At 45.0% G+C, this 24,094-nt stretch overlaps 1 protein-coding gene across 6 annotated transcripts in view; it reads right to left on the reverse strand.

Moving 5' to 3' along the window:
* The window catches only part of MTM1 (myotubularin 1), a 92,055-nt gene that overhangs the window by 21,095 nt on the left and 46,866 nt on the right, over nt 1-24,094 (reverse strand). For all 6 annotated transcript variants that reach the window (XM_047715848.1, XM_047715845.1, XM_047715844.1 and 3 more), the window contains 3 exons: nt 8,036-8,119; nt 5,777-5,926; nt 1,417-1,605 (listed from right to left, as the gene is read on the reverse strand). In XM_047715848.1, coding sequence (XP_047571804.1) covers nt 1,417-1,605; nt 5,777-5,926; nt 8,036-8,119 — 423 coding nt within the window. The remainder of the gene's footprint in view (nt 1-1,416; nt 1,606-5,776; nt 5,927-8,035; nt 8,120-24,094) is intronic.

The raw sequence follows: 24,094 nt of genomic DNA on the forward strand, positions 1-24,094 counted from the left end.
GACAGATAAAAGGCAAAATGTACTGATCGCTGCCGCTCTACTTTAACTCACCGCGGTCAGCTACTGCAAAACTGAAGCAGCCTGGTGCTGGTGCTTGTCAATGCCTGGATTTTGCTTACTTTATAATGGTGTAATGTTGCTTATTACGTGGGGGGGGCGGTTGTAAATTTCTAAATATCCACAAGGGAGGAACAATCAGGTCCAAAGAGAGCAGAAGTCAGAAGGGTAAAAATCAATTAGCCAAGCATAGATTGAGTTTCCAAAGTTCAAATTCTCCATCTCTGGCTAGTTTTGAAGTCTTTTCAGTTTCCTTCTCTTCAACAAAAAGGAACAACCCTGATTATCTAGTACGGCGACATAGAGGTTCAAGGGCCTGTTGCTATGGATATAAATGACTAGGGGAGAGACACAGCGGAGGGAGGAGGGAATGAGAGCTTGGTTTTTAAAGAACGCCACAGAGATCTTTAAAGCCTGGGTTTTTTCCCTTCATTTTTTCCTTCCCTTCATTCCTAAGAGCATTAGTAACACAGGCATATTTCCTGAGTGTTTAAGAGGCATTCAAGAATTCTGCTGCTGTGAAGCTGGGCGGGGTGGGGGTGGGGGGAGATTCTACTATCACAATAAGCTTTAAAGTTAATAGATGAAGGTAATCACTTTATACATTTTCATGTTTTAAAATAATCTTTCTAGGGGCGCCTGGGTGGCTCAGTGGGTTAAGCCCCTGCCTTCGGCTCAGGTCATGATCTCAGGGTCCTGGTATTGAGCCCCGCATCCCATCGGGCTCTCTGCTCATCAGGGAGCCTGCTTCCCCCTCCCCCTCTGCCTGCCTCTCTGCCTACTTGTGATCTCTCTCTCTGTCAAATAAATAAATAAAATCTTTTAAAAAATAAAATAAAATAATCTTTCCAAATGCCTCATTATAATTTTACATCATATCTATTTCAGCCTAAATGTGTAATAGGAATACTGCATTTTATACACATATTCAACTCTGAATAATATAGAAGGGATGGGACAGAAACATCTAACATTACAAAGAATGCAAGATATTCATCTTTAGACTCAATTTCCTAAATGTTTTAATTCTACTCCCTAATTTATTTTGATTGCTTTACCTACAATTTCAAAATCATTTCCACTACTGAAACAAAAATCAACGGCAATTAATGGAGAGCTGGGCCAAGGGTACACAGGGAGCAGAGGGAACTCGGCAGACGAGAGCGGGTAAGACGCACGATCCACGTGCAAGTAACAGTGAGCAGAGCCACTCACACACCCTTCCATTTAGGAGGCTGCTGCATCTCTCCGAGCGAGCTGCGTGACGACTTGTTTTGCTTTCAGGTTCTTGTATTGTGCTCTGAATAATTGAAGATGCCAGAAAAGTGACGCATCTAGTGTGTCACTGAACATACTCACCTTGTTGGCCACTGCATTTACATTGGGTCTTGCATCATAGATTGTGAGTTTAGAAATTTGTCTGTTAGTCTCCCTGATAACATCGAGATACTTCTCATCATCTTTATTCCGTTTACCACTCATACCAACAAGGGGCTGACTGCAACGCACGATGACGGTCTTGTTTTCTGGATGAATCCATGACAGCACCTATGGTGGGTTCAGAAATTTTAAGCTATCAAGAAAACAGCAAATCTCAAAACTATTAGAAATATAAAAAAATAAAGCACTAACCATCATGATGATGTGAGTCCGATTTGGCCAAAACAGAAACTTGTTTACCTGTGATTTCACGGTGTGTGCCTAGCAACACACATTTAATGAGGACTATTCAGAGACAACTAGAATAACCAATTTCTTTAACCAGTCTTTTCTTAATTAGCACATCTCACAGAGATTAAATGCTTACCTAAAAAAAGTTCTATCACTTCAAGAGAATAAAAAGCTTCTGATACTACTTCAGTTCTGTAGCCTGCCCTGGATTTCTCTGACAGAAACAAGGAAATCACCCTGGTACAATATGTTTCTATAATACCAACTCACTTGTACAGGTCATCTACCCAACAGTCTCAATTCTAGGAAAAGAAAAAAAAAAAGCTTTCAGGATGACCGCAGAGCTGCCAGAGTTCCCACAATGAAGCTTAGGGAGCCACACTTTGCACACAAGCCTAGCACAGGGGCTACCTGGTTTCGAGGCTCGTGGTGCAGGAGAAATAACACCTGCTGAAGGGAGCTAACAAGTAATGCAATAAAAACTATAGAACTGTCCACTTTAAGTGGGTGAATTGTTTGGTAGGTGAATTAGATCTCAGAGCTGTTAAAAAAAACGAAAAGGGAGCCAGGAGGGAGTGTGGTGAGCCACGGTGTGGGCTCTGGGTGAGGCACATCTCTGCCGTCGTTGTAACCTGGGCACAGAGCTCACAGCCTCTGCCGCTCCCCTCTCCTGCTTCATCAGATGTGGGGGTGAACATGACTCCGTGGCCCTGCTGGGGGGATGAGGGAAGAAAACATGTAAAGTACGTTCGAGGGGCAGGCCAGGTGGCCTGTGAAGTCAGATACAGAAAACTGTGAAAAGCAGACAGAAGAACCAAAGAACTCAGTTACTACAAGGCCAGACATGCTGTCATCTCTGAAGTCACCCCCTCCATGAAGGCATGACAGTGACAACAGGTTAGTGAGAAAAGATTATACCACAGCGTGAAGGAGTCTTTGTGCCATGCCAGAGACCAGTAAAAACACCACTGTGGCCCCTGAGAGTCCAAAGGCTCAGAACTGGGAAGCCCCGGGATAAGCACTGGCTCCCCAGGACCTCCATTTTCTAACCAGCAACGTGGAGGTGACACTGGCCCAGCTTGCCTCCTATGGCAAGAGACAGGAGATCCTTTTAGGCAACTATGAATGTATTTTAATTTTTTCGGGTTTATTGAGATATAAGTGATCTACAACATTGTGTAAGTTTAAGCTGTATAACACGTTGATGTGGTGCAAGACCACTTTTTTTTTTAAATTTCATAAACAGGGGCGCCTGGGTGGCTCAGTGGGTTGGGCCTCTGCCTTCGGCTCAGGTCATGGTCTCGGGGTCCTGGGATCGAGCCCCGCGTCGGGCTCTCTGCTCAGCTGTGAGCCTGCTTCCCCCTCTCTCTGCCTGCCTCTCTGCCTACTTGTGATTTCTCTCTCTCTCTCTGTCAAATAAATAAATAAAATCTTAAAAAAATAAATAAATAAATAAATTTCATAAACACCCACAGCAACTTTTAAATTTAAATCAGGTCCTAGGCAAGAAACTGCCCTGTGCCACCACCAGTGGCCTCCCTCCCTCCTCCCCTCCTCTCCCTGCCTGGCCTCCCTCCCTCCTCCCCTCTTCTCCCTGCCTGGGAGATTTAAGACTGCAGTCACACCATTAACAAACAATACTTTTGTAAGCTGTTTTGCTTCTTTCTTTTCTTTTCTTTTAGGATCTCCACAACCTTCTTAAAAAGGATGCTTACTGTTTGGCTCAGAGGTATAAAGAATGGTCACTTCACACTGACTGCTTTCAAAGTATAGGGTACTGTCTTAGGTTGTTCCGGTTGAGGTTAGTATCTAGAAGCCAAAGATAATTAAGGATGTGCACACATATTGCGTCACTAAAAAGGTGTTGATCGCAGCACTGTGGATAATAATAAAAGATTAAAGGGAACCCAGATGTCTCACAACAGAAAATGGATAGAATACATTATGGTACACCTACACCCTGGCATACAGAATAATTTCCTTTTTTTTTCAAATAAAAATATGTTTCCATGGAAGGAAGTTTGGAAGGACGTAGAGCAAAATGTTAACTGTGGTTCTCACTAGGTGGCAGACTCCTTTTTGCTTATTGGCATTTTGTAAAATGTCTAAAATAATTATGTTACTTATATGTCAAGGACTTCTGTAACTTTAAGACAAACCTGTTTGAGAACACAGGAATGCATATGAGAACAGATGTATGCATTCATGGAAACACTGATTCATGCGGATCATTTTGTCATTCAACAATATCTTATAATCGTTCTTGTCCTATTTATACACACAATAACAACAGTGCTTTCTCATCGACTCTTTTTGTGTTTTTATATGGGCTTTTAAAAAAGAACTGAATATCAAATATTAATGATTTCACATTAAAAGCAAATACATTTTCTGGTGTACAGTCGAAAGTCAGGTGGTCAGAAGGTGTATCAGAAAGAGGATATCATCTATTATTAAATATTCTTTTTTTTTTTTAAAGATTTTTTATTTATTTATTTGACAGAGAGAGATCACAAGCAGGCAGAGAGGCAGGCAGAGAGAGGAGGAAGCAGGTTCTCCACCGAGCAGAGAGCCCGATGCGGGGCTCGATCCCAGGACCCTGAGATCATGACCTGAGCTGAAGGCAGCGGCTTAACCCGCTGAGCCACCGAGGCGCCCCTATTATTAAATATTCTTAAGCATGGTAATCTATAAAGATATAGACACGATGGAGAGCTTAGCCTTCATTTTATTAGGAAGAATACAGGTATTCTACTGGCTCCACAGTAGACTCTCGCTCACTCAGGGTAGCGGAGACTAGTAGGTCCGGATGGTAGCCGAGCACAGCAGACTGGGCCCAGTTGTTTCATCTCTTCTCCTGCCCTAAATCCCATGAAATTCTCTCTCTTGCTTTCTCTCTCTCTCTCTCACACACACACATGCACACACACACACAAATGTACATGCACGCGCGCACACACACATGCTTGACATGGTACATGTTCAACTGAATGAAGGCAAAACAAAATCCATCCACACTACCCTAGCTTAGTTCTCCTGTGGGTGAGACAGTGGGCACAGAAAAGTATCTCACAACGGAGCAGAAGAGGAGTAAGTAAACTTGTAACTGTAGCCTCGCTGGCACGGTACTCTAGCAAAACGAGCTAAAGAACATATGTTCAAGTACGATATGGATCATTAACATATGAACAGACACTCATAATCAGAGGAGCGAGTGCATTTTAAAAGTTGTGATTCCTATTATGTTGACATTCTACAAAAGTTTCACATGAATGTCCTTTTAAGGACAAAAAATGTCTAGACTTGGAGTTAAAGGCAAGGTGACATTAAATCTTCATTTCTTCAATCCTTGTTTTTCCAAAATCTGTTATTTAGAAAACCAAAACAAAACAATGTACTTATTATGACATGTCCTAAAAATTAAGAGGGGAAAAAATTCTCTAAATTTTTAGTCAATAAAATTTATGCACACAAAGTAGACAGTATGACTCATACATAAATATTTAAGAGCCAAAGAGAACTTTGTGAACTAGGTCCAATGATACCGTAAGTATACTGTCTGGAATAATCTGCACTTGGCTCCAGTTTGCTAACAGCATTCAGAGAGCTTGCAAATGTGATGAGGACAAGCTAGATGTACTAAAGCTGCCAGGTGCTCTATGACAGAAGACAGACAATGTGTCATTTCCAGTATGATTGAGCCGACGCTCATGGAGAGCCTATCACACGTCACATACAGTATTACAAAGGTGAAAACGAGAAACCCCTGTCTTTCCCTCTTTCCTTCCAGCTAGCACTTGGTTGACTTATGCATTACTTAGACCCTCTCTCAAATAAGAATTAGTTTGCATTCATTCTCTGAACTTGATTGTGAGCTCTGGAAGACGGGTGCAGTCTTAGTTCTTTTCCCAGCAGGTGTAGTACTTTGCACTCAGAAGGCACTTAAAAATGACACTGTGGCCTGCAATTCCAAGAGTGCGTCTCTGACCTGACTATTTTTATGGGATAAAAGGCAATCTCTGAGGAAAACATTAACTGTAGTACTCACTGGAATCCGATTTCTGGATCTAAAAGTTGCAACTCTCCTGAGATCGTCATCTGAGGCACGATATGGAACCACCAAGAGAGCAGGGTAAGTGTCACAGAGTTCATAGCACTTATTGATAAAAGTTATTCTCCAGTGGTGATTGGGCAAGCCCTGTAGGAAAAAAGGAAGTCTAAGTAAGTACTCCATGACTTTGTATCTGGATTTGGCCTTGGGTCTCCTTTCTTCTTTCTAGCAGAATCTGCACATGCCTCTTTGACCACAGGGAGCCAAATCCATAATCCAGACAACATAAGAACACAAGACAAAACACTGGTGGTTCCCATAATTCTAGAATATCATTGGTGAATATAGATTCTCTTGAATTTGAGATCTTCCTTTATTTCATGTCAAGCTCTCTCTTACTACTTGTACAATAAAGATAAACCCAAGTTCATCCCCCACCTGTGTACCCCACCCCCAACCCAAAGAAAAGTGCATCATGTAATTTCAACCTGTGTCTAACTGAGGATAGAAAAGAGATTGGGCAACTTCCTCTCCCTACTCAAAACAGAGTGAATGCTTCAGTCTGCTCCAAAGTAGAAAGAAGCTAAGTTTATGAAGAAAGTCACAGAGGGGAAATAGAGGAAAACCCCTCCGGGGAGGCTCATTTCGCCACCTCCTAAAAGTTTTTCAACCAAGTGGTTTGGGATTGGTGATCGCTCTATAGGCTGTGTGAGAAATACAGTCATCTGCATTCTAAGCACACTGCTAATGCGACAGGGAGACAAGGAGTACACCTCCCATCCTGTCATCCACCCACAAAACCGTATCTAGTATGGACAAGATCCAGAGGTGGTGGAATATTCTCTCCCCATACTCACAAATACACAAATACACAAACAAAGGTGAGCTATGTGGGTGCTCGCTTTGGGGACAGACATTGTACCTTTTCCTTAGGCCTGGTCCTATAGACCACGGACCAAACAGGTGAGTCTGATGCTGAGTCCAATTAGAGAGTTATAAGTCCCATGAGAAAGTTATAGGAAGAAAAAATGAAATATAATGGCAGTCTAAAACAAGATACCTTTCAACAGTTCATACATGCATGCAATCTTAAACAGGAACTGTCTTGTATCAAGCTAGGAACACTGATCTAAAAAATAAGTCTTAATATGTCAGTAACACTCCAAAACGAAGGTACAGATATTTAAATACATGATGCTACAGAGGTCTCCAAAACATGCAAAACGTTTTAATGGTCTTTCTTCTGCCTCAATAACTGACCCAGAAGAGAGGTCATTAAAAAATGAGAGGTATCGATAGCCTTTGGAAACTCAATGCTCTAAAGCTGACTTCTGGAAGCATAGGACATACTAGCTCATACATGGGATTTAAACTCTTGCACCCACATTCCTGAGCATCGAATCTGCTTACAAATATGCACACCACTGGTCAAGACTAAAAAAAAAAAAAAAGAGAGAGAGAGAAGAGAAAATCAACACAGGTGCTTGGTAGTGGAGGTGGTGGTCAGAAGGTTCTTCTCAAGTCTAGGGTTCTAAGATTTTACTTTACCTTCACTGCCTTTTCACATAAGGCAATCAGGCTTGATCTGATTCTCAAAGCTCACTCGACAAAAGTTCCCAATTATTTTAAGAGCTGTGTAGGATGAGAACTATGAAAAACTCCATCACATAACTCCAAGCTGGCCTACAGATTTGGTTAAATCAGAGGTCAAATTGTGGCTCTTGGACATAAAACACACAGGCTCTTCTTCACAAAAGTGCCACAAGAGACTTTTGTCCCTGAACAGCCACACCGTACCACCGTGTTTCTTACAGCACAACCACCATGCACATGGGTGAGGTTTACAGAAGAGAGCAGTAAAAGCAATTTTAATATCCATTCATCAAAGCTTTCTTGGAAAAGACATCATTACAGGGAAACCATTCTAATTCATTTCAATCTGCAAATCACAATAAATATAATTTGAATCTAGCTGTCAGTGATAGTTAAGCTCCCAGGTACGTAAATATATAGTGACACGAATTCCTAAAGAGTAAGGTATAGAAGTTTGACTCCTCTAGATTCCAAATATTTGATTCATTTCATGAACAACATATCATATGGCTATAGAATGAGCTCATAAATTACAGAGTAATAGATAAAATAAGCTGTAACTGCCATTTAAGCTAGACTTAGCAAAGATTTCACTGACGCTCAAAGAGCATGACAGACAAAATATTGTCACCCGGCATGTCTGCGATTCGCCACATGACTTACCTGCCTTCTGTATTCTTCGACTGGGTTATAAACCATCCACCCATCCACGTTAAACTTTTCTTCATTTAGAAATGCAAATATGGGCTAGAAAAGGCAAAAGGAAAAAAAAAAGAATTTCAAGTTCCACGTGACGGAACTGATAGTCTACTAATTCCATGTCCTCTGGGTTTGCCTACCATGAAATCACAACCCAAAGCGAGACTTTAAAAAAGGAAGAAGAGTGGGAAATGCAGACCAGATTTAATGCTAGCTTCTAGCTTGAGTAAGCATTACTTCTGAGACCTCAATTTTCTATGGCTACAAACATCTCTTTTCATTTGTTCTTTTTAGAACAAAGATTTAGAAATCTTTTCTGATTTCCTTCATGAAAATCAGATTTCTAGACCAAAACATACCTATCTATTTTGAACAGCGTTAGCAATTGATCAGGTAAAAGCCAATTTAAAAAAAAAAAAAAGAAATTCAGGAATAATCACTAAACAGATGACTGTCTCACAAGGGAACAATAGCATGTTTATCTATTTTTAAAGGGACAGGACATTAGGAAAATTCTTAATTAACTGTTCTCCGTGAATTCTGAATCGATGCCCTGACCTCTGCGCAATGACAGGACACGGCCCTCTCTGTGTCCCTGTGCTCACTCTGGAGGCGATATTGACGAATTTTACAGCTTCAAATGCCATCTGTATTCCAGTGACTCCTAAGTATTTCTGGCTCTCCAGCCCCGACTTGGATCTGCACACCTGGCTATCCAAGGGACCGCTCCACAACTCCAGCCTACCTCCAGAGGCATCTGGAAGACTCAGAAGTTAACACGTCCAAAGCCAAACCCTTGAACGCCTCCCATCCTGCTCCTCTCACAGCCTCCCCCACTTCAGTGGATGGCAGCCCCATCCTTCTAGTTGAGCCCAACACCTTGGTGCCATCCTCATCAACTCACTGCCACCGCCCTTGTCTAAGCCTCAACCATCTCTGCTTGCATCATTATAACCTCCTAACTGGTCCCCTACTTTGCCTCTTAACCTCTAAAGTCAGAGTAACAGTGTCACAACCTAAGTCAGCTCAAGTCATTCCTCTGCCCAAATCTTCCTGTGCTTTCCATCTCACTTGGGAGTCAAGGCAGAAGTCCGCCCAATGGCCTATACATAGCTGTCCACCATCTGGCCACAGCCCCTACCAGGCCTCTGCTCTCCCATTGCCCCCTCCACTCCAGCCCCGCCGACCTCCAGTTTTGCTGTTCCCCCAAAGCACCAAGCACATGCCAACGTCAGGGCCTTTCCACCTGCCGTCCAGCTGTCTGGAATCCTTTTCCCCCATGGCTTTCCCTTTTATTTCTTTCACATCTCTGCCCAAATGTAACCTTAGTCAGTGAGACTTATTCTGACACCCTACAGAGAAACTACATGCTACCCCTCCCAGAACAGCACCCCTATTCTCCTTCCCGTCTTATTCCCCCTATTACCTATGACCATCTGACACATTGCACATTTCCTTGTTTGTTTACTGTTGGACTCCCACTGCCCTGCCCTAGACCATGGGCTCCATAAAGAGAGACACCTGCTTGGGTCACATCCTGTATCCTCCGTAAGTGGAATGGTATCTGGTCCATAGTAGGCAGAACACATACTCGTTGGCCCAGAGAAAACGCCCAGTCTATACAGCCCCTGTACAACCATGTTCTCGGGAAGCACCGGGTTTGGGCACTTTTTCCTCTTGGTTATCTTCCCCGCCACCCACTCTCCTCTGCTGTCGTCCTACAACTGTGCATGCCAGCCTCCCCTCCCCTACACTACACGGCATTTCTGGAAAAGCCTTGCTTGGCAACAACAGCTTTATGTATTCAAAAAGCCAGAGGTTTAAGGTAAAAACTGACCAAGAGACTGCTCTCCGGACTGTCTTCTTGAACTCTCTGAAGCACGGGGCCCCCCAGCAGGTCTCAGGGCAGGCAGTGGTAGGCCCAAGTGCTGTGTAGTCTACGGCGGGCAGGACACCAACCACATGATACCGAGCTAGCTACGCAATCCGCCGAGGCTTCACACGGACACGGAATCCCCGGCAGTCCTTAATTATTCCTACCACTGCGGGATATGATTGAATCCTGTTACTTGAAGTTTAACGCAAAGGCCGAGGGACTTTTGATGGAAACAATCTGTAACACGCATCAACGCGCTCTGCTGGCGACCTCTGAGCACTGGACAGGGTATGATCAACTCTGCCCGCCACCGCGCCGCTCGCATACGTGTAGATGGCAGGTGGTCTGAGACACAGGGCTCTTACCCCCTTTACAAGACCTATATGCTGCTTTCTTGAAATGAGTTCCTGACTTCCACGTTTTGTTTTTTTGGTTTATTTTGTTTGTTTGTTTTTGGTTATTTGCACCTTTCCCATGCAGCTCACATGAATATGGAAGCCTTTTAAAAACAATAAAATGACTAACTCGAAGGCCAGATAAAGCTTTCTCTCCAGAAAAATCATCATGTGTGTTAATGCCATCAGTGCCCTTTGACTTGCCAGCAGCATTTTCAATGTAACTGTTTCTCAGTTACGAATAATAAAGCAACTCCTTTCTTGCTTCACATATTTTCTTGTATCTTATATTAAAATTACTGATGAATATAAGTTTATAAAATTATTACCAGAAGATGAAAGTTATGTAGCCGAAACCAAAATTATCTCTATAATTTCTTTTTTAAAGATTTTATTTATTTATTTGAAAGACAGAGATCACAAGTAGGGAGAGAGGCAGGCAGAGAGAGAGAGGGAAGCAGGCTCCCTGCTGAGCAGAGAGCCCAATGTGGGGCTCAATCCCAGGACCCTGAGATCATGACCTGAGCCGAAGGCAGAGGCTTTAACCCACTGAGCCACCCAGGCGCCCCTATAATTTCTTTAATAGGTTTGCTTTTAGGGAACTCTGAATATAAGTAATATAAAAATTGTCATTAATAGGAGAGTGGGTCCAGTGTCCTTGTGGTAGCAACATCTCAGGTGGCCTTTCTCAAGAATTCTGGAATAACACTGCACATTCTAAATGACATCCAGATATACAGGATGAGTCAATGAACTGGCATCATTTACCTCTGAAACATGCCTCTGAGAACTCTGTGATGGAAACAGCTCCCAGGTTAAGAGCTAAGAGCCAGACTTGGAGCTCAGATATTTCAGGAAAATTTATGAATCAACCAACAGCCAGATAGTCCTGGTCATGAAATACACAGGAGCATATCAGATATGGAATTGGAGCTTAAGGTCAAAAAGACCAGGTGTCTAAACCAATATTTTAACCATCCGAATAAATTAGTTTATAATTACAAGAAAAAAATACATATATACATTTTAATATTTTATTTATTTGAGAGAGAGGGAGAGAACAAGCGGGGCAGGGGAGAGGAAGAGAGAGCCTTAGCCAGACTCTGCACTTAGCACAGAGCCCAACACAGGGCTCAGTCTCACAACCCTGAATTCATGACCTGAGCTGAAACCAAGAGTCGGACACTTAACTGACTGTACCACCCAGATGCCCCAAGGAAAAAATATTTTTTAGAAAGTATTACTTGTTAGTTTTTAAAGAAAAACACAATTCGAACATGAAGTTGCTGGTATCTGGCTCCACTGAGGCAAGCTTTCCAAAAGAACCAATGAGGATGTTTTCTAAAGTTGGATGTACCCAGACTTATTTCCCAGGTATTTTCATTTTTACCTATTTCTTTCCCTCTTAAAGATTCAGGTAAGAGAATGAAGCAAGAGTTTTAAAACACAAGCTTTCAACAGGGTAACATAAATGTGGATTATTACCAAAACTACTTACTAAGTATTAAAGCAGAGCAACAAAACCCGTCACCTGTACTCATTATTACAAAGTACAAAATTCCCCACAAGTGGTGACTTGTGACAAGTCTTAAGCTCCTGTCCGAACACTGTTAAAACCTAAAGTTAATGGGTTACATGCCTTGAGATTTTTAGCTGTCGTTTATTTTCTCTTCTTTAAGGCTTTGAGTCTTTTCGGACTTTAGCAGAGGGCTGCCATTTCCAGGGATTCCTAACTCTATCCCTGGGTCGCCCGGGAGCCTCTCTTTGGGAACCAGAAGTGCCACAAAAAAAACTTTCCTTTCAGAGGATGGAGCAGGGAGCTGGGCGCGTAAGCCGGTAACAGTGAATCCATCCTGGCAGTGACATGATTTCATGGCCTCGGGACCCTGCAGCAGGAGTGCAACTGTGTGTGTTTGGGGTGGGGTGGGGGGACAGCTCCGCCTCTGGGCCCAGAACGGTTGTGCCCCATGGGGGCTTCGGGAGGCCCTCCGCAGGGCTGGCCACACCCTACCTCAGAGTCAGGCTGGGGCGACAGGGGTGGGTGCCCAGGGGTACTCTCCGGAGGTGCCCGTGGGTGCCTGGGCCCCACCTTGCTCTCCTCCCCACGGAGCCAGAATTTCCAGGTGTGGAGGGATGTGGGGGTGGTCGCACCTGTTCAGGGCCCTGATCCTGAAGGGCCATGTGCCATACAGGATACAGGACCACACTCAGGATTACAGCCCAAGGCTCCTACGTGCACAGGCTAGCTGGGGGGCTGCTCCATTATTTTTCTTTTTAGAAAGTAATTTTGAAATACTTAGAGATTCGCAAGAAGTTACAAAAATGTACAGGGAAGTCCCATGCCCCTTCACTGAGCCCGACCCAGCGGGAACACCTTGCACAGCTAGAGCACTGTACCCAAACCATGAAAGGACACTTCCGTGCCTACCCTGGCTTCAAGTGAGCAGGCCTGCCTGCACTTGGCTCTAGACTAGTATTTGGGCAATTCACCAATTCAGATTCCTCCTAGTCAAGAGATACCATGCATGGAGACTTAAGGAAAAAAAAAAGGCAATCATGTGCATTTTTTCCAGGATTAAAAATAGCACAATGTAACATTTGAAAAATGTTAAAGGACAAAGTTGAGATGAAAATCTCTGATTTCACACTAGGGATAAAAACAGCTCTGACAAAGAGAATGTAACTTGTCATTTAAATTTTCCTACATTTATCACGGTTGTTGTCTTGTTGGGCGGGGGATAAAACCTGAAAGGACAACAGGTTTTAGATTTCATTTAATTAGCCATTATTTAAAACAACCCCTATGTGAAGATGTACCAACTCACTTAAAACACCTAGATTGGATTTACTGCTATTTAATAGGCTCTATAAATATTCAGCAACTCGTTTAGTTTTCTTCTTCAAGGTGGGAGAGCTGTCTGTCCATGAATTAGAGTTTCTAGATCTCATGAAGCCCCTCTCAGACAGCCTCTTCCCCCAAAGACTTGGCATGTTGTGTCTCAGAACTGGAGGTTGGAGAGTCAGATGTGTAAAAATTAAATACCATTCAAAAGGGAGGCAGTTACAGAAGAAAACTATTTTCATAGTACCCAAGGGAATGAACTGATAAGCTATGCAGATTTAACGGTGCTTTCAAATGATGCTGCCACCAAGCACGGACACAAGTTTGAGGAAAAGCAGACCCTTTTTAGGAAACAAGCAAACTCTCTCTGCACACCCAGCACTAAACATCTAGGGGGCTGTTCATTCATTCACTCCTTTCCTGATGGAATTCTGCAGTGTCTGAACAGGAACTTAAGTGGCCATTTTTAAAGTTTCATTTCTGAAATTGAAGACACCTGCCTTTTTATTTTTTTTTTAAAGATTTTATTTATTTATTTGACAGAGAGAAATCACAAGCAGGCAGAGAGGCAGGCAGAGAGAGAGGAGGAAGCAGGCTCCCTGCTGAGCAGAAAGCCCGACGTGGGGCTCGAACCCAGGACCTGGGATCATGACCTGAGCCGAAGGCAGCGGCTTAACCCACTGAGCCACCCAGGCGCCCCGACACCTGCCTTTTTAAAAGATTCCATCTACCATTTCAGGGTGTGGCAATGTGAAATCACCTCATTTTCTTTTTTCGAGTTACACTTAAGAAACAAGACCTCTTTGTATAAGGAAAAAGAATGCTTTCATTAAAGTTGGCGGTGGGGGGGAGCCCAAAATTTTGAGATAGAACTATAGGAGGCACTGAAACTTGGAAATTTTTCAGTTCAAAGTAACATCTTTCATGCAACTGCATCAAAAGTGATTTCATCCAAAAGTGTGACAAAAGCCTCATAGGTCAAAAGCAGCTAGCACATACATTCCCATCTACATTTCCGTTGGCTTCAATAATTCTCCTAGTCCTCTACCACCTTCCCTGGGAAAAGTGGCTTCATATTTCTGGGTTGCCATCACCTTCGTATATAAATGTACATATTCACTTCTTCAGGAGAAGAAGACCCCAAAAGCACATCTGAAATGTCAGCTGAAACCATTTGGAAAAAGTACCTTCTTTCATACTTGTCCAAAATCATAATCATTTAAGGGGACATTTCTCAGGGCTCATGTGCCGCACCTCCTCTCACTGTAATGGTCTCTCCTGGCAATTTTGGCCACGTCAATGAAAACGCCAATGATCCCGCCTGGGCCCACCAACTAAACCTCTCCCCAAGCCAGAGCTCCAGGTCTGTGCAGCCACAGACGTCTATGTCTGGTCATCCTACAGACACTTGCAACTCTGCGTGTCTGAAATGGAAGTCGCTGCGTCTTCTTCACTTCCCTCCGATACTCCCCATCTCGACCACTGCTGACACTGCCCCCCCACTCATCCAGGCTGAGTTCTTCCCTGTCATGCCATCCCCCATTGTAACTACATTCATGTGATCAGTGGATTCTACTGATCTTCTAGGTCCTCTTCAAATCCATTCTCTCCTGCCCTCTCCACTGCCCCACTTCAAGGACTCATTTTCATGCACCTGGGTGAGTAACAAACATCCCCGGAAATAAACTCCCGCCCGCTCCATCCAGTCTGCATGCCGCAGCCCCAACAATCCTTTTGAAATCAAAATCTAATGTCACTTTCCTGCTTCAACCCCTTGAACGGCTTCCCTCCCGTTTAGATACAAAGTAGAACTTCTTGGTGGGGCATGACAGACTCCACGAGCTTTGGGGCCCAGCCTTCCCCTCCAGTCCCATCTCTCACCAATACCCCCACAGGTACACCAACTCACATGTGGGTCCAGTCTGTGTCCAGCCTCCTCACATTTGCACATACCATTCCTGTACTTGGCCATGGCCGTTTCTGCCTAGCCAATGCTCCTACTCGTCTTCCAGGATTCACCTCCTCTAGGAAGCTGTCCTTGACACCAAGCCCCTTACTTTCCCCTCCCCTGATATCCCGTGCACAGGCATCTGTATTGTGTGCATCTGTCTGTCCTCTCAACAGGTGGGCATGAGCCCCAGCTCCCCACACCTAGCCATAAGGCCGGCAGGCATGGTGTAAATGCCTGGAGAGCAAACACAGAGAGGAAAGGATGAAACAGAGGATGAGGAGGATGGAGGAGGGGCCTGCCCTAGCAGACCTTCCATTTTATAAAGCCTCAATGGTTAAAAGAACGTTACTGGTACCTGAAGGGTGACTGACGCAAGAAAAGAAATGTTCCAAAATCAAACACAAAGAAGTGTGTGCGATAAAGGTGGTATCGTACACGGGAGCCCTGAATAAATTCCAAATCAGTGAAATATTTACATTTTAAAAAAGAAACTGAAGTTTTAAAGGAATATCCTAGGGATAATTCTACAACTCTGAGCAGGGAAGACATCCCTAACAGGGATGTAAAACCCAGAAGCTATGAAAGGAAACTGCGCAGACAAGAGTTTAACCTAGCAGGCCTAGCTGCTCTCCTGAGATAGGTCTGCTCGTGAGGTTGGCCCTCAGCTGGCCCCTGGGAAGCTCGGTTCTCGGGAGAGTTCTCATCGCTCCCTAACTGATAAGAAGGGTTTATGGTGCCTCAACTGTATAAAAGTGTTTTATTTTATTTTATTTATTTATTTGAGAGAGAGACTGAGAGCATGAGAGAGGAGAAGGTCAGAGGGAGAAGCGGTCTCCCCTTGGAACTGGGAGCCTGACGCAGGACTTGATCCCAGGACTCCGGGATCATGACCTGAGCTGAAGGCAGTCACCTAACCAACTAAGTCAGCCCGGCTCCCTGTATAAGCGTGTTTTATGCTTAACCTCTGCTTTCCTCCTGAGATGCAGTGATTCGGGTACCTGCTAGGCAGACAGCGCTGCGCTTTCCTGCTTGGTGACACTTCCCATGTGTTGGTGACACTTCCCAAGTGTTGTCTCAAGTTGTTGCTGTAGGAAGAGGTGTCTCCTGTGTGACTCCACTGGGAGAAAACTCTGGAAGTTTGTGCCTGGTTTCCCCCCAGACTTTACCCACGTGCCTTTTCCCTTTGCTGCTTTTCCTCTACACGTTTTTGCTATAATAAATCACACTCGTGAGCGTGACTATATGTTAAATATTCTGAATTCTCTGAATGAATCATCGAACTTGGGATGATCATAGGGACCCCCATCGGAAAAAAATTGATAAATACAAAGATTTTTTAAAATTCCCATAGCAAAAGCCACCATAGTCAGAAGACATATGGGGAAAATATTTGCAACTCGTAATATGAGTATGGCCATTACATAAAGAACTCCTACAATTAACAAGCAAAAGACCAAAATCCCAAAGGAAATACAGGCAGAAGCCACAGACAATCAATAGAAATACAAATAGCTCAAACCAAAAAATATTTAATTCTGGGGTTCCTGGGTGGCTCAGTGGGTTAAGCCTCTGCCTTCAGCTAAGGTCGTGATCTCAGGGTCCTGGGATCGAGCCCCACATCGGGCTCTCTGCTCAGCAGGGAGCCTGCTTCCCCCTCTCTTTCTGCCTGCCTCTCTGCCTACTTGTGATCTCTCTCTAGAAAAAAAAAAAGAATATTTAATTCTAGTCAAATAGGATAAATACAAAATAAAACCATGAATCCACATTTTCACCTATTAGATTAGTGAAGATCAAAAAAATCCGGAAGTAACCTGGATTGGTGCAGTTGGCAGAACAGTCCCCCAGAGATGTAGTCCTACTCCCCGTGACCCATGTTACATGACCATACATGGCAAAGAGGAATTACGCTGCCAATGGAATTAAGATTTCTAATCTCCTGACTCATTTAAGAAAGGAAGAATACCCCGGACATCCCAAGAGTGCCAATGTCATCGTTAAGGGTCCTGAGATGTGGAAGGAGGCCGAAGAGTGGGAATCAGAGAAGGAGAGTGACAATGGAATAAAGTCAGAGTAATTCGAAGGACTCGACCACTGCTTCGGCTCTGACAGAGGAAGAGGCTGTGAGCGAAGGAACGTGGGTGCCTCGAGAAGCTGGAAAACACAAGGAATGGACTCTCCCCTAGATCCCCAGAAGATACGCAGCACCACACCCCTTGACTTTAGCCCAGTGAGACCCATTTTGGACTTTTGACCTCCAGAACTGTAACATGACAGACTGGTGTTTTTCTAAGCCTCCAAGTTTGTGATCATGTGTCCTTGCAGCTGCAGGAAACGAACAGAGTTGGAGGGGATGTCTGGAAACAGGCGCTCGGACGCACTGCATGTGGGGGGCGAAGCCAGTACGTCTTCTTTTCCTGATATGTGGTAATAGCAGTAATTGTGCTTCTAAGGACTTATCCTACAACATACACGAGCACGTACAAAGTGATTATGTGCAAGGTTACCCACCACAGTTTATGTAGCGGCAGACGCCCGGAGATGATCTCGGTATCCATCCATAGAGGTCATAAAGACGGTGAAGCGGCCCACTCATCCCGCGGTAGCTTTTGGTAAATGTAAAAGCAAGGTATGGAAGAACACACAGCTTACTCCCACTGGGGTCAGAGGGGGACAATATGACTAACAAGTTACATGACCAGGCTTAAACTACCACTGGGTGGACAGTAACAGATTGGAAACACGGGTTATCTGTGAGGAGGGGAACGGGATGGGCGAAGGATGCTGGGAGCAGGCTATTCTCACAACATACCTGTCTTAGCTCAGCCAGTATGACAAGTTACCACAGACTGGCTGGCTTAAAACAATGAACATTTACTTCTCACAGTTCTGGAAGCTGCAAAGTCTAAGGTCCAGGAGTCACCATGGCTGGGTTCTGGTGAGACCCACTTCCTGGTTTACAGAGGGTGGCCTTCGTGCTGTACATCACGTGATGGAGAGCACAAGCTCTCGTCCCTTCCTTTACCTGTAAGGTCAGTGATCCCAACCTGGGGCTCTCTCCTCATAACCTCATCTAAACCTAATCACCTCTCCAAAGCCCCACCTCCAAATACCATCACACTGGGGGGCTCAGGCTTCGGCACAGGATTCTGGGAGGACAGAAACATTGAGTCCGTAACACTACCTTCTAGAGGTCCCAAGTTTTCAATTATGGACACATATTAGCTATTTTTAAAATTATAAAGTAGCGCTTGTTGAATAAACGCCCTTTCTAAACAGAATATTCTTACTGATGACTTGGTTGCTGCTGGTTCTTAATTCAGTCATTCTACTGACCTTAGTATATTATCAACAAACATTTACTGAGGGCCTACCTCAGTACGAGGCATTAAGTAGAGAAAAAGATGAGTAAGACACAGGCACTGTCTTTAACAGGTCAGAAATTCTCCAAAGGACAGTGACAAAGAGGGCACAACTACTGGTCACGAAAAGTGGAGAGCGCAGATAAAGCATTTGGGGCTCCAGAGAGATTGCCTAGCTTACTTCTAGAGAGATGGGCCTGGAAGGGTAAGATGACCTTGGACATGATAATAACAATGATGACAAAAAGGCGTAAGTGGTAGCTAAACTCCGCGAATACGAGGCCAGAGTGCAGGAGGGGGTTGGAAAAAGTGGGGACAATTGAGAGGTGAGGCCACAAAAGTAAATGCATTTACACGAACAGAGAGGGAAGAACTGCCAATGTCTCGGGAGGTGGGGGAATGAGAGCCGAGTCCCAGGGAGAGGACATGCAAGGGGGGACTGGGTAGGAGACAGACAGGAAGCAGGAAAACCAGCCCAAGTACTATTCCACCACTTGAGAAAGAAGAGACAAAAACCCTGGGTTCAGTAAACATTCAGGAAAAGGGAAATCTTCCAGTGGTGGCCTTGATTTTGGAGGAAGAGAAGATACCATGAGAAACTGGGAGCACAGAGGGCAGGTTTAAGGGAAAGTGGAGAGATCATATTAAAGGAACGTTCTGGTGTCAGTTGAAGTTCTAGATTGTTAAAGGGAAACAGAAGCTTTGGATCTGGAAGTCAGGTCAGATGGGCAATGCCAGAAGACAGGAGAGGGAGAGCGACTGACGAGGGGATGGTACAGAGCAAGAAGGAGGGGGTAGAACCGACTTCTAGAGGACCCACACTTGGACAGCAGAAGGAAGCAGCGGAACCTGCAAGGAAGCTAGAGAGGTAGAGGGCCAGACGCTTCCCATCTCAGAAGCTACAGGGAGAGGCATCTGGTATAGAGGCCCTGAGCCTTCTGCTGGAAGCATCTTTAAATGCTGGATAAAACAGGAACCTTTTAAAAAATGCTCTACTGAGCTAGCCAGCGAGGAACAAATACTCAGAAGCTAAATACTAACCACAAACAGCGGGGGAAAAGTGCTGGCCTTTACCTCAGAGTGCTCACAGAATAGATTCTTCACAGCCTCTTGGGGTACAGGAGATAGAGGACCTGAAGGCCCAGGGCCACCCAAGATGCCAAGACGGGCATCAGCCTGCAAACCGCCTTCAGTAGAGGCTGGCCTCCTCCCAAGTGTGTACAAGCTCGCAGGAAGGACAAGCAGGCAGTAAGCACCTGGGCCTCCAAGGAAGTCACCTGTCCAGATCATGGGCGTTGATCGAGGGAGAAAAAAAAGTCTCCACTGCTATCCCCCACTGGCAATTTGTAGCCACAAAGCCGCTCTGCAGAAAACTTGGGATGGTCCAGAGCATGTCAAACAGGGAATCTAGTTTGTAACTGCCCCACACTGGCAGTGCCCTAAGACGCCCGGCAGAAGGAAACGTCAAACCGCCTCCGGTCCTGGCCTCCCGAGTATTCCCACAAAGGTCCGAGGAATAGGAGTTTGGAAGCAAGAAGCACAAGACATTTCGGGAAATGAGGCACCGCGAGCCAGCAGGTAAGAACTCGGCAGAGCAGGCCCGGCCAAAGAGCGCCACAGCGGATAAAGTCAAGGACACAAAATGACACCCCGGGAGCCAGAGGGCACTCCGGGTATCAGACCACCTCCCACTTCACATGTTTTACAAACATCCTCTTGTGGCTACTCAGTAGTTTAAAAAACCTTTGAAGGGAGAGGTGGCTCGCGTACTTGCAGGGTCTTGAGTCCCATTCAAAAGAACAGCTCCCCTGGCGTGGGAGGGCGAGAAGCCGAAGAGCTCTGTCGGGAGTGGCTGCCGCGCCCGTGCGTGCGGGCGGAGAGCACCGGCCTTCTGACCACGGAGGGCCCTGTGGGGCCCGTCCAGCGGGTAGCACAGTGCCGGGAGAAGGGAGGGACTGGAAGAGACTGAAAGAGACCAAGAGAGACCAAAGACAGACCGAACGAGACCAAGGAGCAGGGCCTGGAGGGGGCAGGAAGCAAGGTGAGACCCTCAGTCGGCCACTTACTGCTTATCCACGAAAAAGAGTCCTAGGCAAAGCCGCATCTAGGCCGAAAAGCAGGTAGGTGTGGTGTGTGCGCGCGCGTACATGCACGGTACGCTTCTCCTTTCAGCTGCTCTGAAAATGAGTTGTTTGCTTTTATCTATTCCGTGGCCACCCTAGAAGGTCCACTAAATTTCAGTCTGAGATTTTTAAAATCTCAAAGCAATTTTAAAAATGTCCCCAATTCTGGACTGAAAACGGAAGGGCCGGGGAAGAGCACCCTCACTTTAATTGCCTATTCACAGGATCCTCTACTCTCATTTGGGCAATTGAAAAGATGTGCGCCCCCGTCACCCGCTTCAGTAATTTTCATGCAATCAGTTTTAAAAGCAAGTAGAATTGGATTGGAGCCAGAGTGGACACAAGGTGGAAATGACACAGTGCTTAAGCGGTGGGGACAAGTTCTGATGTGGTTCACCAAAGTTAGGCAAAAAGAAGTGAGCGGCTAAGATTTTGAGAAGTGAAGGCAGCCATCTCAAACGCCAGCACGCGCAGCGGGACCCTCTCCTGGAAGGTGCGGCGGCCGTCTCGAGCACCTCTCCCCTTGCGCTGCCCGCCGCAGAAGTGCCACGCCATCCGTGCGGAGGGCTGCTGGTCTCCGCAGAAGTCTCCGAAGCCCAGCTGTCTCCCACTCTCAAAAGCACAGCCAGCAATCTGATCTCCTGTGCCTATTCCTACCACCCACCCAAAGGTCAAGTTTATCAAAGCAAACAAAACACCAAAAACCTTTGCAACCACACGAGTGCTGATGAGCTCACAGTGTAACAAGAGGCAGAAAACACTGTGATGCCCAAGAGCTTATTCCAGAATGGCACAGGAAAGTACAGAGCGCGGGGACATACAGGCCCAAATGCGCCGCGCTACCCTGGAAGCGGGAGGCCTGCCCGGCCTCCAAAGGTGGACCGAAGAAACAATGGGAGACCTTTTCTAAAGACGATCACTGCTGCCCTATGTCACATTTCTAGTTAAGATGCTTTCTGCATTTAACACACTGAAATTTAAGACTTCCAACCAATCCTTTATCCAAGTACAACCAATGGTTTCTTTTTTTTTTTTTTAAGATTTTATTTATTTATTTGACAGAGAGATCACAAGCAGGCAGAGAGGCAGGCAGAGAGAGAGGAGGAAGCAGGCTCCCTGCTGAGCAGAGAGCCCAATGTGGGGCTCGATCCCAGGACTCTGAGATCATGACCTGAGCCGAAGGCAGCGGCTTAACCCACTGAGCCACCCAGGCGCCCCGAACCAATGGTTTCTTAATAAGGATAGTAACCTTATCCACATGGCATCTTTCTTTTATGGGCCTTAAAGTGTTTCACATATTATCACAATTACTTTATTAATATTCTGGGGGGAAAAAGTGTGTTGGGGCAATCATCCTTCTTCTCTGCACCTGCTGGGAAAATGGCACGCGACTGCATAGTAGACATTCAAAGGACACTTAACTGTGTGCCAGGCACTTGTACACAGTTTATGTTTAATCCTCACAAAAACTCTATGGGGTGGAGACGATTATCCCCCATTACAGATGAGAACACTGAAGCACGTAAATATTACATGGCTTCCCAAGTTGTCAAGCAGGTAAGTGACTGAGCCAGATTCAGACATGGGCCGCTGGACTGCCTAGCATGTGCTGTGAGCACGCACCTTGCTGGTAAACTCTGTAAACAAGTCCTCTCCCAGGCTCTCCCTCATCCGTGGCTGCCATGAGTCTGGCTACCGCGTCCTAGGCTCCATTCCTTCCAGCTCTCCACTTCCCTATATGAGGCTCCCTACTCCATGATATTTTTTTTTCATATTTTATTTTTTTCAGTGTTCCAAAATTCCTTATTTATGCATCACAACCAGTGCTCCATGCAATACGTGCCCTCCTTAATACCCACCACCAGGCTCACCCCACCCCCCACTGTCCCCCTTCCAAAACCCTCAGTTGTGAGTTGGGGGAAATCGGAGGGGGAGACAAACAATGAGAGACTGTGGACTCTGAGACACTCCATGGTTTTTTGTCAAAACTCAAGCCCTTCATTTCAACAAAATTCAAGAAAGTCCATGCATGCCTGTAGCTGTCAAGACAGATGAAAGTGCCTTTACTAACCTAAATTTACTCTAAGCCCATTTTATTCTATGTATTTGAGCATTACCTAAAAGGTTGTTTTTCAAACTTTCTAGATTATGATTAACATAAAGCCATACACTTTGCACCATGACCACCTCCCTGCACACACACACACCACACACCTCTGAAACAAATGTCTGACAAAACCACATGTGCCCGTGGTACGTATTATGCTCTTAGTACTTTTTCTTCTAGTCCATTTAAAAATGCTGGTTGCAACCTAGTAAATGGATTTCATGACTCAGTAATATGTTGGGATTAACAGTTAAACACTCATCTGAAATTTATATTCTCTCTGGTTATCCCAAGGTGGGAAATGAGCAAACAATAAAGGAAATCAATGAAAGAAGAACTCTGGCATTGAATGAGCCACCCCAACAACTAATTACTCTCTTTGGTAGCTCTGTCAGGCTCTAATCAGATCTATACAGTTTCCGTTCTTGCCTTTGAAAAATTACGTCAGAACCATTGACACATTTCTTTTTTTCGAGACTTATTTATTTTTTGAGGCGGGGGTCAGGGCAGAGGGGAAAAGAGAGAGAGCATCTCAAGCAAACTCCCTGATGAGTGCAAAGCCTGATCCGGGGTTCAATCCCAGGACCGCGACGTCAGGATCTGAGCCAAAACCAAGAGTCAGACCCTTAAGCCACTGATGAGTCACCCAGGCACCCCAACGTTGTCACATTTCTTATAAAAAGGTATCATTTATCTAGAAATAGTGTTGAGTCACAAGGTAGTTTGCGAACTTGGTACAGTTTCTAGTGTTTGTAAGACAAGATAAAAATAAAGCAAGCAAACAAACACTTGGGCTGAAGTAGAAAATGTTACGGGAACAATGTCCAAGTCTGACTGGACCGACAGAATACGGAAACCAGCAAATTTATAGGCTAGGGTCGACTATGTGTGGCTAACCTGCTCAAGTTCAACTCAAAGTTTAAGTCCCAACTTGAACACACTGAGCAGTGAAAATGCTAATGGGGAAAGAGGCCAGACAGAGCCAAAGGGATGGTCTGAGAGCAAAAAGCCCACTTGTACACCATTCACCCTCCGGCTAGATTTGGAAAGCTCTTCTGGCTTTCAGACACCATTTCACAGGTACAACAGCAAGCTTACTTCTAACCTCAAATGCTTACAATTTAAAAAAAATCACTGAGATAATATGCAGCTGATTTAACATTTTCAATAATATTAACCAAGTGACGTTTTCCAAGCAGGGATGTTTGTCCTGTTCGATGTAATCTGGCTTAGATTAGGCTTCCAGGAAATCCCTTTCTGGCACACTCTCGCACTCCCCACAGTGGCAGTTTGAAAACTTTTCTTTCCCTCCTGTCTCAGAGGAATAATTGTTCCTTCTCCTTCCCAAAACTGGGCTTAACCCCATCCCT

This window comes from Lutra lutra, chromosome X, assembly GCF_902655055.1.
Source record: "Lutra lutra chromosome X, mLutLut1.2, whole genome shotgun sequence".
Taxonomy (NCBI): Eukaryota; Metazoa; Chordata; class Mammalia; order Carnivora; family Mustelidae; genus Lutra; species Lutra lutra.